Source organism: Pan paniscus, chromosome 6 (genome assembly GCF_029289425.2).
Source record: "Pan paniscus chromosome 6, NHGRI_mPanPan1-v2.0_pri, whole genome shotgun sequence".
NCBI classification, from domain to species: Eukaryota; Metazoa; Chordata; class Mammalia; order Primates; family Hominidae; genus Pan; species Pan paniscus.
In genome coordinates, this window is record NC_073255.2 from 172423112 (window position 1) to 172438154 (window position 15043).

The 15043-nt window shown below is 38.9% G+C and overlaps 1 protein-coding gene across 1 annotated transcript in view; it reads left to right on the plus strand.

Annotated features, from left to right (window-relative positions):
• The window catches only part of NUP205 (nucleoporin 205), a 99201-nt gene that overhangs the window by 42620 nt on the left and 41538 nt on the right, over positions 1-15043 (plus strand). Inside the window, exons 16-23 of the mRNA XM_034965037.2 lie at positions 1528-1627; positions 2028-2165; positions 3459-3648; positions 5129-5249; positions 6930-7011; positions 7535-7699; positions 8030-8154; positions 14924-15038. Coding sequence (XP_034820928.2) covers positions 1528-1627; positions 2028-2165; positions 3459-3648; positions 5129-5249; positions 6930-7011; positions 7535-7699; positions 8030-8154; positions 14924-15038 — 1036 coding nt within the window. The remainder of the gene's footprint in view (positions 1-1527; positions 1628-2027; positions 2166-3458; positions 3649-5128; positions 5250-6929; positions 7012-7534; positions 7700-8029; positions 8155-14923; positions 15039-15043) is intronic.

Below are 15043 nucleotides of genomic sequence, written 5' to 3' on the forward strand. Positions count from 1 at the left end.
GAAGTTCTTTTTTTTTTGTCAATTGCATTAGAATTTTTGCTTGCCAGGTTGTAAAAATAAACACTGAGATGGAGTATACACTTTACTTAAGCTCTAGAACTTAACATGTATTTCCTGATGGGAAGAAAACAATAACAGCAACCATGCCTCATTAATAAAGTCATTTCAGATGAATAATGAGTGCTGATAATTACAGCACTCATTTCATCAAAATGTTCTGATACTTTTTTACAGTTGTTTTAAATGTCTTATATGCTTTTTCTTAAAAAGGTCATTGTGATCTGAGTGTTTAGAGCATTAGTCAGCCATATTCTCTCCAGATGCTATCACTTTTCACCCATGCAGAGCCACACTTCAAGTGTTGCTGCTTTTCCCTGGCTGCCATTGATTTCAGTTCCACCCCAACTTACTCTAAAAAACTTTCCCTCAATTTTGTGAATTTATTTTACTTGAAAGTGTTCTTGAGATCTAATTTATATGACTATTTTAGGACACTAGCTGCTCACACAAACAGTGCTTTGGATTGAGATAAATAACAGGGTGTTAGAGGCAATTGGTATGTTTACCAGTCCTAAATCCATTATTATGTGGTAATATGCCTTTTTTATTTAAATAAAATTTTTTGAAAATTTTGGAAAATGCAAAACAGTGAATAATATAAAAATAATTTAAAAGTCACTTTATAGTCCCATTTTCTAACTCAACCTTGATACAATTATGTGCAGTGGAAATAATAATTTTAAAATAGTAATTCAAAAAACCACCCTGTCTACAATGACCAAACCCAGTCTTATTAAGATTCTGTGTAGTGGATTTTTTAAACAAAGTTTTAATTTTACTGGCTATGCAGTTGTATATAATTTTTTTGGCATAAGTATTTTTCTTTACTGGTACATAGCTTTTAAATACATTTTGAATGAGAAGATGATAATGGGAATATTTGGGGCAAGCCTACCAGTGATTGTGTCTTCTTAACCTTCTTTGACTATAGCCATGGATGGAACCCTGGTCTGAAAATGAGAAGGCCTGGGCTTGACTTTCAGCCTGTTTGCTGCCAGGCTTTATGATCTTGGGGAATTCATTCACTGCTCTGAGCTTCACTTGCTTCACTTATAAGGAATTTAGATGAGATGATTTCTCAGATTCTTTGCAGGCAAGCTTGTTAGAGAAAATGTGAAATGTTTGGCACTTGAAAAGTGTCCAAATTTGATGTTTGATTATAAATTGAATATGACTAGATACTAAATGTTTTCAATGTATTAATGAATTCCAAACATCTCCTATAAAAATGTATCTTTAAGAATAATGCATTGAAAATATTTTACCTTGAAAATGAGCCAATTCATTATCTTTTAGCAAAATAAAGCAAAATGAATTGGGATTTCTATATTGCTTAGCATAAGTGAATAAAGTAGACAAGAAACTTCACTTATTTTCTGGAAAAAGAAGTGGGAAGAGTGAAAAGCCTTGCAAGGCCACCACCTTGGTCTGTTTTATTGTTATTGACATATTTGTATCTTTCTATAGTGGGAAGTTGCTGAGGTGGTTTTGGAGGTGTTTTATAAATTGCTCAGAGATTACGAGCCTCAGCTTGAAGATTTTATAGACCAGTTTGTGGAACTACAAGGTAATTTAATTCTGTCACTTTCAAACAAGTTGTCAACTATTTATAATTTATAAATTATGGCTATGTTATACATAAATTAAAAATTATACTTTTAAATTAGAATTTAATCTTTTATTTCATTGTTTTAATCATTTTAATTTTTCTGTTCAAGAGAAAAAATTATTGAATGGAAGATCAAGAACACTGCATTACAATTTCTCTAATGAGTTAATAGAATAGCTGACTAACTGCTTTGTGCAGATTTGCCCTTAGGAGAATTACTGCTGTGTCTCTAAATTGAAACTTGCCTGTATCTATTTAGATGCCATCTAATTTACAAGTCTCATACATTTCATATAAATCAAGGGTGTGACAAAAATACTAACCCATCATCTCTTGGAATATGTTATGTTCTATTTAGGAGAAGAAATCATAGCCTATAAGCCACCTGGATTTAGTCTGATGTATCATCTGCTGAATGAGTCACCAATGTTGGAGCTTGCTCTCAGTTTACTGGAAGAAGGAGTTAAGCAGCTTGACACCTATGCCCCCTTTCCTGGTATGTGCTTAAAAGTCTTCATGTCTTGCAAACAGCTTTGATGTTTTCATCTTTTGTAAACTGAGAATTTGAAATAGATGATCTCTGAAGTCATTTTTCACTGTAAGATTCTCTCTCTGTATCTGAAGTGGTGTTTTCAGTGAATCATTTAAATGAGAGTATTGTAAGTAAAAACAGACTAAAGTACAGAGAGAATCTCACTGTCACTGTGTTTCACTGCAGGGTCTTTTGTAGGTAAAGTGATCTATCGTTTTAACATCTTTAACATCCCTAACTTTAAAGTACTTTTTTGTCCATCCCCCACCTCATAATATTTTTAAAAGCACTTACTATAGTGCTTGATACATAGTGGTCAATAAATTTTACTTGTTGTTATTACCACTAATTATTATTTATTGAATGCTTACTACGTATTTGGCTCTTTTAAAAACACATTGCATATATTAATGCATTCAATCTATTCAAAAATGTGTTAGATCTTCTTATTTCCATTTAACAAATAAAGAAGCTGAAATACAACGAAGTTATACTGGCTTTCCCTATCAAGTGTGGGAGCTGGGATTTGAACCTAGTCAGCTTGGCTCCAGAGCTCATGCTTTTTACCACGATGCTATATTACCTCTACTTAATATGGCTATGATCAAAATGAGAAAAGAGATTCTAAACATATGAACAATAACTGTATAGTCAGAATATACAGATAAGACACTATAGGAAGAATTAGGCCACAATTTTAAATTTGATTGGTAAGATTATAGGTGATCCTTGTTTCTATTTTCTGCTTTATTTTCCACAGTGATTTTGTCTTACTTTAGATCAGAGTTTCTCAATTTTGGCACCATTGACAGTTTGAGCTGAATAATTCTTTGTTGTGGATGATGACCTGTGTATTGTAAGCTGGATGCCAGTAGCACATTTCCAGTTAGGACAACTAGAAGTGTCTCCAGACATTGTCAAATGTGCCCTGGGGCTCAGCCACCCCATTCTGAGAACTGTTGCTCTAAACCATAAGGGAAAAGATAAAGAAGTGACTTGAGAATCCATTCCATGGGAATTTTCTGGATTGCAAAATAACGATGACTTGCATAGATGAATGGTTTTGTGAAGTTGGAGCTGAAATTTTGAAACAATGAGAGCATAAATCTCTAGGTTTTGCTGCTGAAAGTTGGAAACAAGAGTCTGAATCTCTAGATCTGAAAATCTAAAACTTGTCATTTGTCTTGTTTTCCTAAGAATTGAATGTGAGTTTTTAAGATAAATTTAGAACTTTCTAACTTTATTTTTGGTTGATAGGGAAAAAACACCTGGAGAAAGCAGTACAGCATTGCCTTGCACTTCTCAATCTTACTCTGCAGAAGGAAAATCTTTTTATGGACCTTCTAAGAGAGAGTCAACTGGCTCTAATAGTCTGTCCTTTAGAACAGCTTTTGCAGGGAATTAATCCCAGAACTAAGAAGGCAGATAATGTGGTAAACATTGCCAGGTAAGTTACCTTTGTAGGTAGAGAAATGAAGTAAACAGATAGACATTCTAGCTTTGATTTTCAAATCTGGTTAGGTATCTAGTGCATCACCTTTTTTTTATTTTTGCCTCATTTTACCTTTTTTTTTTTTTTTTTTTTTGAGATGGAGTCTCGCTCTGTCGTCCAGGCTGGAGTGCAGTGGTATGATCTCAGCTCACTGCAAGCTCTGCCTCCTGGATTCAAGCGATTCTCCTGCCTCAGCCTCCTGAGTAGCTAGGATTACAGGTGAGTGCCACCATGCTCAGCTATTTTTGTGTTTTTAGTAGAGACGGGGTTTCACCATGTTGGTGAGGCTGGTCTTGAACTCCTGACCTCATGATCTGTCCGCCTCAGCCTCCTGAGTAGCTAGGATTACAGGTGAGTGCCACCATGCTCAGCTATTTTTGTGTTTTTAGTAGAGACGGGGTTTCACCATGTTGGTGAGGCTGGTCTTGAACTCCTGACCTCATGATCTGTCCGCCTCAGCCTCCCAAAGTGCTGGGATTATAGGCGTGAACCACCGCGCCCAGCCTCATTTTACTGTTGCCTTCTTTAGCTACCCTGATTTTAATTACTCTGAACTTTACAATTTCTTCTCTTCCATGTTCTAAGAATCTAAGTCTACTTTTTTTTTTTTTTTTTTTCTTTTTGAGACAACATTTCGCTCTGTCACCCAAACTGGAGTGCAGTGGTACAATCTTGGCTCACTGCAACCTTCGCCTCCCAGGCTCAGGCGATTCTCCCACCTCAGCCTCCCCAGTAGCTGGGACTATAGATGTGCACCACCACACCCAGCTAATTTTTGTATTTTTAGTAGAGATGGGCTTTCACCATATTGGCCAGGCTGGTCTCAAACTCCTGACCTCAAGCAGTCCGCCCAGCTCAGCCTCCCAAAGTGCTGGGATTACAGGTGTGAGCCGCTGTGCCCACCCGAAATCTCTAAGTCTAAAATGACAATATTGTCTGTCTCCTGTAGGGAAACTAGGTGTTTGGAGGATAGGGCTGGAAAGGAAGCAAACTTTTCACAGAAAACTTGAGCTTTCTGGTGGTTTGATGTTCCGTGGCTTATAGAAGCATCACCCTGATCTCTGCTTTCAGCGTCATATGGCAGTTTCCCTGTGTGTGTGTTTGTGTCTGAATTTACCCTTTTTATGAGGACACCAGTCATATTTTATTAGGGCCTCCTTAATGACCTCGTCTGAACTCGATTGACTATATGTACAAAGACCCTACTTTCAGATAAGGTCACTGGGTTAGCCAGACTTCACATAAGGATTTTGGGGGCAGGGATATGATTCAACCCCTAACAGACTGCATCTATTTAGAAGGGGACAGCTTTTTCTTATTTACCTTGAAGTGCTTTATGGGCAGGGGAAGCCCTGGTTCTAAATTTTCTTTATTGAGAATAGTGAGACACCAAAAATTTTATCACTGTTCCTCAAATGTTTTCTTTTCTTTAAAGATACCTATATCATGGCAATACTAATCCAGAACTGGCTTTTGAAAGTGCCAAGATCCTCTGTTGTATCTCTTGCAACTCTAATATTCAGATAAAGTTGGTTGGAGATTTCACACATGACCAGGTAACTGATTTTGTTGCTGTTGTTATTTTTTGGTGCATTTTGCATTTTGACTATATATGGAAGTTCTAGTGTCTATGGAGGAATCATATTCTTGGTTGTGGAAAAATTCATTAAGAGTAAGTATATTTGTATAGGATGGGTGAAAACCTACCCACGAACTTGGCTATGACTTATCTTTGAAGATAATGCTATTCACAGTGATACTGCATAATTATGGTATGTGGCACACTGCTACTCTGGGTACATGACCACTGCTACTCTCAGCACGTTCAAAATGATTAGGTTTGCTGTTAACTTGTTTGTTTACTGCTCCCGACCTGTCAGTTGCCTGTGTTCTAAGTGAGCCCTCTGCAAGTTCTGAATATTTTGTTGTTGTAAGTTGTCTACTTCACTGGTTTTCTTGTGATCCACCTGTGTGTCACTTCATTTGATGACACTGTAGAGTGTTTTTAGGAGTTCCTCTTTTTATTCAAGTTATAATAGTTCTGTTCACTGAATACCTACAATTGCGGAATCTGCTTTTTTTTTTGTTTATGAACATTTCATCCCATTGTATCTTTATGTTGGAAATCACTGCTTTAGCTAGTTGAAGAATTTTTTTTTTCTTCTTTTGAGACAGGAACTCGCTCTGTCACCCAGGCTGGAGTGCAGTGGCACAATCTCAGCTCACTGCAGCCTCTGCCCCTGGGCTCAAGTGATCCTACAGGTGCATACCACCACGCCCAGCTAGTTTTTTTGTATTATTGGGTTTTACCATGTTGCCCAGGCTGGTCTTGAATTCTAGAGCTCAAGCAGTGTGCCCATCTCGGCCTCTCAAAGTGCTAGGATTACAGGCCTGAGCCACCGTGCCTGGCCTCGTTGAAGGATTTTATTGTGTAGTCCTTCATAGAGTCCCTATTTTGAAATAAGGATTCTTCTGGCATGTTGGATGGCACAGATCTTATTTTGTGTGTTATAGTCCCTCACATCTAGTACCTTTAGCATCCCTAGATACCACTATCTGTCAGTAGTAACTTCTAGATGTGATTACTTAGATGACTCCACTTATTTCTAAGTTCCCTTTGGAGTGGTGGTACCACCCAGCATGAGAACCACCATAAGAGGTGTAAGTCTCATCTGTGGCTTATGGATGAGGTTTATGAAACCTTGTGATAATCAGGGGATGCTGAAGGTTTTTGATGTGCTGATTTTTGGGTTGATTTTGGTATAAATTATTATTACTGATTTAACATCCTCCTAGATTATTAAAGGCAAAATCAGCTCAGAAATAGAAAATGGGTGATAAGTAATACATTTCTAAAGAGAGAAGATGAAAATTTTATGTTTTAGTTAAGATCTCATTAACATTGACTATATAATGAAGAGGTCAGTAAACAGCAATTTCGTGATTTTTTTTTTTTTTTTTAACTAGCTTGATGCTTTGGGAAGGAAAATTAGGAAGCAAGTTTTGAAATCAATGAATTTATAAAACTTTTGTTTCTTTAATTATGTGTATAGAGAGCTAACTTACGGCAACTTAAGGAACTGAGTTTTCTATTAAAAATGTAACTAAAACGTAAATACCTAAGCAGGTTTGCCTATTTTTCCTTATGGATGAATATTTATATATATCAATCATAGTTTTTCTAATATTTAGAAACCTGTAATAATTTGTCATTTTTTACCTTCATGTTACTTCAGAGTATAAGTCAGAAACTAATGGCTGGATTTGTGGAGTGTTTGGATTGTGAAGATGCAGAAGAATTTGTACGTCTGGAAGAGGGTATGCCTTAGATTAATGTGCATACACGCATTCTTTTACTTTTTATATATGCTTAATTTAAAGAAAACACTTGTAATTGTTAACTGTTTAGTGATGGTGTAAGAGGAATTGAGAATTTGCTAGAATACAGGTTGAGAATGCAAAATCCAAAATAAAATCTGAAACCTTTTGACCACCACCAACATGACTCTCAAAGGAAATGCTCATTGCTTCATTTTGGATTTTGGATTTTTGGATTTTTGGATTATACATCAACCTGTATAATGCAAATATTCTAAAATTCAAAAAAATCTGAAATCTGAAGCACTTCTAGTCCCACACATTTCAGATAAAGAGTACTCAACTTGTAAATTTATAAGGTTTTTAGGATTCCACTTTAAATAAATCTGAAATGAATGTGATAGATAATCAGGCAAACGATCTAAAGAAAACATGGAGTTGGAATACAAGTTCTGTATTTTTTATTTGACTTATGTTAACTTTCCACTGTTTTGTAATTTTGTTTTGTGATTTCTGCATTAAGGATCAGAACTTGAAAAGAAATTAGTTGCAATTCGTCATGAAACAAGAATCCACATCTTGAATCTTCTCATTACCTCTCTGGAATGCAATCCACCCAATCTTGCTCTCTACCTGTTGGGCTTTGAATTGAAAAAACCTGTCAGTACTACAAACCTACAAGATCCAGGTATAGCCTAAGACATAAAGGCATTTCTTTCCTTCCATATTTGTGTATCTCAGGGGTCACTGATTGCATTCTGGGCTCATGGGATAATTCATTGAAAGAAAAAGTGTAAGAAAGGTAATGTGATGGATGGGTCAGTCTTTAGGGCTTAGAACAAGACTGGACAAACTGAGCTATAGAGAATCAGCCTTTATCAATTTTCTGTTATCAGTATTTGAAAGAGTGTTTACAGTACAGCATATATTTAAAGAATTTAACTTTTGAAAAGGCAGTCTAAGATTTTAATGCAGCAATTCTAAAAGAAAAGTTGAATTTCTTTTTGGTTTCATGCAGGAGTGTTAGGTTGCCCTCGGACATGCCTTCACGCCATTCTAAACATCTTGGAGAAAGGAACGGAAGGGAGAACAGGCCCAGTGGCAGTGCGAGAATCTCCTCAACTGGCTGAGCTATGTTACCAGGTACACAGAAAACTGCGTTTTGTGGTACTCAATAGAAGAAACTTGACCAGGTGCATAAGTACGCCACAGATATGACAGTATAACAGCAGGACTTAGTTGAAATGAGTTCATTTAGCAATTTGACCTGTCTTTCATTTGTGGATAAAATCCGTAAAGCACAAACCCCAAGTTCTTATAAACCCAAATCTTATGTTAATCACTTGGAAAATAGAGGAAATTAGATTTTTGTGATGGATTTTTACCAGTAGTGTAGAAACTTTCCAACAGTGCTGTGTTTAAAGTAGCTCCTTCTGATGGGTCAGAAGACCTCTGGTTCCCATCTCTGCCCCATGACAGGTGAAGTCACCTTGGGCATGGCATGAAACGTCTCTGACTCTTGAGTTTTTCAAGCTGTGAAATGGACTGTTGAGAGACTTCAATGAGAATGTAAGTGAAAGCACTTTTTTTTTTTAAAGAAGGGGTCTCACTGTCACCCAGGCTGGAGTGCAGTGGTGTGATCACAGCTCATTGCAGCCTCAACCTCCCCTGGATCACATGATCCTCCACCTCAGCCTCCCAAGTAGCTGGGACTATATGTGTGTCCCACCATGCATGACTAATTTTTGTAGTTTTAGTAGAGATGGTGTTTTGCCACATTGCCCAGGCTGGGAAAGCACTTTTTTTTTTTATGGAGTCTCGCTCTGTTGCCCAGGCTGGAGTGCAGTGGAGTGACTGTGGCACACTGCAACCTCCACCTCCCAGGCTCAAGCGATTCTCCTGCCTCAGCCTCCCAAGTAGCTGGGACTACAGGCGCACCCACCATGCCCAGCTAATTTTTGTATTTTTAGTAGAGACAGGGTTTCATCATGTTGGCCAGGATGGTCTCAATCTCTTGACCTTGTGATCCACCTGCCTCGGCCTCCCAAAGTGCTGGGATTATAGGCATGAGCCACCGCACCTGGCCAGAAAGCACTTTTTAATAACCAAATAAATTAAGAGGTCCTGTATACAACTATGTTAGGTGGTAGAATGTCAGATTAACATTTAAACTATAATGAGGGCTGGGCCTGGGCATGGTGGCTCACGCCCATAACCCCAGCACTTTGGGAGGCTGAGGTGGTCTGGATCACTTGAGGCCAGGAGTTGGAGACCAGCCGGGGAAACATGGCAAAACCTTGTCTCTGCTGAAAATACAAAAATTAGCTGGGCGTGGTGGCGCGTGCCTGTAATCCCAGCTACTTGGGAGGCTGGGGCATGAGAATTGCTTGAACCCAGGAGGTAGAGGTTGCAGTGAGCCAGGATCATGCCACTGCACTCCAGCTGGGTGGCAAAGTGAGACTCTGTCTCAAAAAAAATAAAAATAAATACATAAGTAAACTATAATGATAATTTATAATTTCGCTTGTTCACTTTTGTTTATTGTTTTATTCATTTTATAAGTGTTTTAAAAACTAGGCTTGGCCGGGCGCAGTGACTCACGCCTTTAATCCCAGCACTTTGGGAGGCTAAGGTGAGCAGATCACCTGAGGTTAGGAGTTAGAGACCAGCCTGGCCAACATGGTGGAACCCCATCTCTACTAAAAATACAAAAAAAATTAGCTGGGCCTGGTTGTGGACGCCTGTAATCCTAGCTCCTCAGGAGGCTGAGGCAGGAGAATTGCTTGTACCCGGGAGGCAGAGGTTGCAGTGAACCTAGATCGTGCCACTGTACTCCAGCCTGGGCAACAAGAGCAAAACTCCGTCTCAAAAAAAAAAAAAAAAAGAACCAGGCTTTATAAGCTGTGACCAATTTCTCAATTTAAGTGTTACCCTAAATTTACATTTTTAGGATAAGAAATGGTGGGTCATGAGATCAGGAGATCAAGACCATCCTGGTGAAACATGGTGAAACCCCATCTCTACTAAAAATACAAAAATTCATCCTGACTAACACAATGAAACCCCATCTCTACTAAAAATACAAAAAATTAGCCGGGCATGGTGGCTGGCACCTGTGGTCCCAGCTACTCGGGAGGCTGAGGCAGGAGAATGGCGTGAACCCGGGAGGCGGAGCTTGCAGTGAGCCGAGATCGCACCACTGCACTCCAGCCTGGGCGACAGAGCGAAACTCTGTCCCAGAAAAAAAAAAATACAAAAATTATCCGGGCGTGGTGGTGTGTGCCTGTAGTCCCAGCTACTTGGGAGGCTGAGGCAGGAGAATGGCGTGAACTTGGGAGGTGGAGCTTGCAGTGAGCCGAGATCGCACCACTGCACTCCAGCCTGGGCAACAGAGTGAGACCCCATCTCAAAAAAAAAAAAAAAGAAATGCATCACTAACCTCTTAGTGTTACTGGCATGGAGATTTTTCTTTGTTAATCTCCTGCTTTTCTTTTTGTAATTCTTTACTATCTTTTCTGTCCTCTGGCTGTCCAAACATCCCTTCACTGTAAGTACTATAGCTAGGTTTTCCTGTAAATCAAAATTAATTCTTCCTTAATGGGGGAACAAATTTGATGTACATATTAGCACAGATTTACAGAATTTGATATATAAGTAGAAACAACTGATAAGCTTAACACCTAGGCTAATGGCAGGTGAAGTAAATGAATGAAGCCAGGGTCCAGTTAAGGGAGTGGGAGGAAAGGAGAATCTGGCAGACTGGAGAGCATGTGCCTTCCTACTCATCCCTGGCTTATTTTACCGTGCCAGAGTGCAGGATTTGTTGGGCCAGATTGTCTGAATTTTTATTTTTATTTATTCATTTTTAAAAGAATTTGGAAATCTGAATTTTTGTTAAAGTTGTTCTAATTTTTAGAACACTCTACTAGCCAAGGAAAACATGTCCATACCAGCAGTTTACCAGTTTATAACATACTCTCTGTTGTCGTTGTTACTGTTTTTTGAGATGGAGTCTCACTCTATTGCCCAGGTGGAGTGCAGTGGCATGATCTCAGCTCACAGCAACCTCCACCTCCCGGGTTCAAGCGATTCTCCTGCCTCAGCCTCCCAAGTAGCAGGGATTACAGGCATGTGCCATCACACCCGGCTAATTTTGTATTTTTAGTAGAGAGGGGGCTTCACCATGTTGTCCAGGCTGGTCTCAAACTCCTGACCTTAGGTGATCCACCCGCCTTGGCCTCCCAAAGTGCTGAGATTACAGGCATGAGCCACCGCGCCTGGCCATAACATATGCTCTGTGACCTTGCTACTCAAATATGGCCCAGGGACCAGTATCATCAGCATTATCTCCTAGGAGCTTATTAGTGCAGAATCTGAGGCCCCACTTTAGACCTGATGAGTCAGGATCTGCATTTTTACAGAAAGCACTGCTCCATTTATAACTAAATATACTCCCTATACCTATATGTTTGTACTTCACCCTGCTTCAGAAAAAAATTTAAACTGCTAAGTAAGAAGAGCTTGTTAGTTTAAATAAATCTGATTGTAGCAAAGGGAAATGGTCCTTACTAATACCTTCCTTGTCCTGCAGCACAAGGGCTTCTGGGTGAAGAAGTTGAGGCCTGGTGCCTTTGCCCTCTTTTCTTTAAGAACAGAGATTTCTTCTACCTGGTCCCTGCTCTTGGAAACCAGGAAGGATATAGGCCACATCTTAATAAAATGGCTTTCAGTGCTTTTTGAACTCACTTTTTGTATCCTTCTCTCTTTTTTTGGGTGGGGGACAGAGTCTTGCTCTGTCGCCTAGCCTGGAGTGCAGTGGTGTGGTCTCGGCTCACTGTAACCTCCATCTCCCAGGTTCAAGCAATTCTCGTGCCTCAGTCTCCCAAGTAGCTGGGATTACAGGCGTCCCTGGGCCACCACACCTGGATAATTTTTGTATTTTTAGTGGAGACGGGGTTTCACCATGTTGGCCAGGGTGGTCTCAAACTCGTGACCTCAGGTGATCCGTCCACCTTGGCCTCCCAAAGTGCTGGGATTACATGCGTGAGTCACTGCCTGGCAGTTCTCTTCTAATAGTATTATTTCTTCCACTTGTTAGAGTATCTTCTTGTGTTTTCTTAACTCCCCCAATAATACACCTAACTGATTTTGTTTTGAGAAGTTCAGTATTAGCTTAAGTTTTTGTTCGTTTATAGAATATCAAAATAGTATCAAAACTGTTTGAAAGGTCAATGTTCATCTGTAGCAGAGCTGCTTACTCTTTTCCTTGTCTTCTTTCTCTTTGTGTATATACATTGTTTATAGTTGTATTCAGTATACATGAAACTTTGTGTCTTTTTTACTCCTTCTCTCTGTATAAACTTTCTGTGCTGCAACAATGTAAATTACATTCAGGTTGTTTCCAGTTTTTTTTTTTACTCTGCTGTAGCGAACAAAAAAACAAAAATTAGCCAGGCGTTATGCCATGTGCCTGTTAATCCCAGGTACTTGGGAGGCTGAGGCAGGAGAATCGCTTGAACCTGGGAGGCGGCGGTTGTAAATAAATAAATTACCTTTGGTTGTTTTATATTTTTCTTAAGAATATATTTCCAGGCGGGCACTGTGGGTCACACCTTTAATCCCAGCACTTTGGGAGACTGAGGCGGGTGGATCACGAGGTCAGGAGATCAAGACCATCCTGGCTAACACGGTGAAACCCCGTCTCTACTAAAAATACAAAAACAAAATATTAGCCGGGTATGGTGGTGGGCACCTGTAGTCCCAGCTACTCAGGAGGCTGAGGCGGGAGAATGGCATGAACCCGGGACGTGGAGCTTGCAGTGAGCCGAGATTGCGCAACTGCACTCCAGCCTGGGCGACAGAACGAAACTGCATCTCAAAAAAAACAAAAGAAAAAAAAAAACAGAATATATTTCCAGACAAGGGTTTATAGTCAGTTCTCGTTGTTCACAGTAGTTGTGTTTTATAAAGTCATTGTGAAAACTGAATTGGTGAATTCATTGCCCCTATGGAAAATACAGGCTAGGATTCCTGCAAGCGTCTGGTTCCAACATTCTTGTCAACTGATGAATTCATAGTCATGTTTTATGTGTGTTTCTGTTTAAAGACACCTTACTTAATGTAGTTGATTCATTAACATTAAACTCATAGCCAACAGCACTATAACTCAGCCTGAATGAAATTTATCTAATGTAGTATTTTATCTTAAAGGCATATCACAGCCTTTTTGCACTTAGGAACACAAGGCAGCATTTCAGCACTATGCTTGGGGGCTGTTTTAAACAGCAAAATCAACAAAAAGCACAAAAATGTGAAAACCGTGGCACTAAATAGACCATTTAAAGAACCCTTTTTATAGTATGATAGCTGGAACAGGAAAAGCATTGCTCCATTAGAGAGCATGAGAGTTCGGTGACTGCAGTTTGTAGCTGTTCTCCCGCGCATGAAGGACCATGGAAGCACTGCAAGTATTGATTTTGGGATTTTAAATAAATTTTAGCGTGTTAGGTGAATTTGCAAATATGGAATCTGTAAATAATGAGGATTGACTGTGTTGGGTCAAAGACTATCAGGAGTTTTGACTTTAGATTTTAATTCACAAGTAGTCATAACAATTATACTAGGTATTAATAGTGCTCAGAATAAACATGTCTTAAAGTGCCTGGTACATGGAAAGCATCTAATGTTCATATTAGCCACGCATGGTGGCATGCAATTACTGTAGTCCCAGCTACTCAGAAGGCTGAGCTGGGAGGATCACTTGAGCCCAGGAGGTGGAGGCTGCAGTGAGCTGTGATTGCACCACTGTACTCCAACCTGGGTGACAGAGTGAGACCCTGACTCAAAAAAAAAAAAAAAATTTTGCTGATTTATAATATGATACCTACCTATTATCATCTTGATTTTTTTTTTTAATTCCTGAAAACAGATGGACATTTTTTATTATGGGCTATTTTTATTTTTCTCATAAAAAATGTCTTTTACCATATGGGCTACTTTTACCATTTGGGGTACTTAGATCTTTATGTTATTCATATCTGTAATGGAGATCTTTATATATATTAGAGCTAGCAACTTTTTCTTATATTTAATATAAGAACTTTTTTCTGTTATCTATTCTTTTTTGTTAAATTTTTATTCAGTTTATTGTTATTTAGTTGAATTTATGGATCTTCTTTGTAATTTCTGCATTTGCTTTAGTTTTGGTAATTTTAATCTTCCTGAGGTTGAGATGTAACTCGTATGGTTCTCAGAAGTTATTTCCAAGTAACTTGCTACTAATAATTTTTTTTCTTTTCTTTTTTTTTTTGAGACAGGGTCTTGCCCTGTCACCAGGCTGGAGTGCAGTGTCATGATCTTGGCTTACTGCAACCTCCACCTCCAGGGTTTAAGTGATTAATCTGCCTCAGCCTTCCGAGTAGTTGGGATTACAGGCACACGCCACCATGCCTGGCTAATTTTTGTATTTTTATAGAGACAGAGTTTCACCATGTTGAGCAGACTGGTCTCAAACTCCTGACCTCAAGTAATCTGCCCACCTTGGCCTCCCAAAGTGTCGGGAGGTGAGCCACCGTGCCCAGCCTGCTACTAATAATTAAGCTAAAATACTAAAAAGTACTATATGTGTATAGTAAAATTAACTATATGTGTATATATTAATAAGTATATTAATAATAGTTGTGTAATAATGTCACCAGCACTCCATTGTATTTCAGTGTATTTTCTTGAGCTAGGTTGCCAAGGACTGTTCATAACTCTGAGCTTATGTTTTGTGCATCTGTTTGTCCATTTTACTTGAGTTGTTGATGGGTCCTAGTTTTTCACTTAGTAGGTCTAAGTTCATATTTTGTTACCATAATATGTATAACACAGAAAGACTGATTTAGGGATTTTTCTTACTTTAATGCTTTAGGTCATATATCAGTTATGTGCATGCTCTGATACATCTGGTCCTACTATGAGGTACTTGAGAACCAGCCAGGATTTCTTATTTTCCCAGTTGCAGTATCTACCATTTTCTAACAAAGGTAGG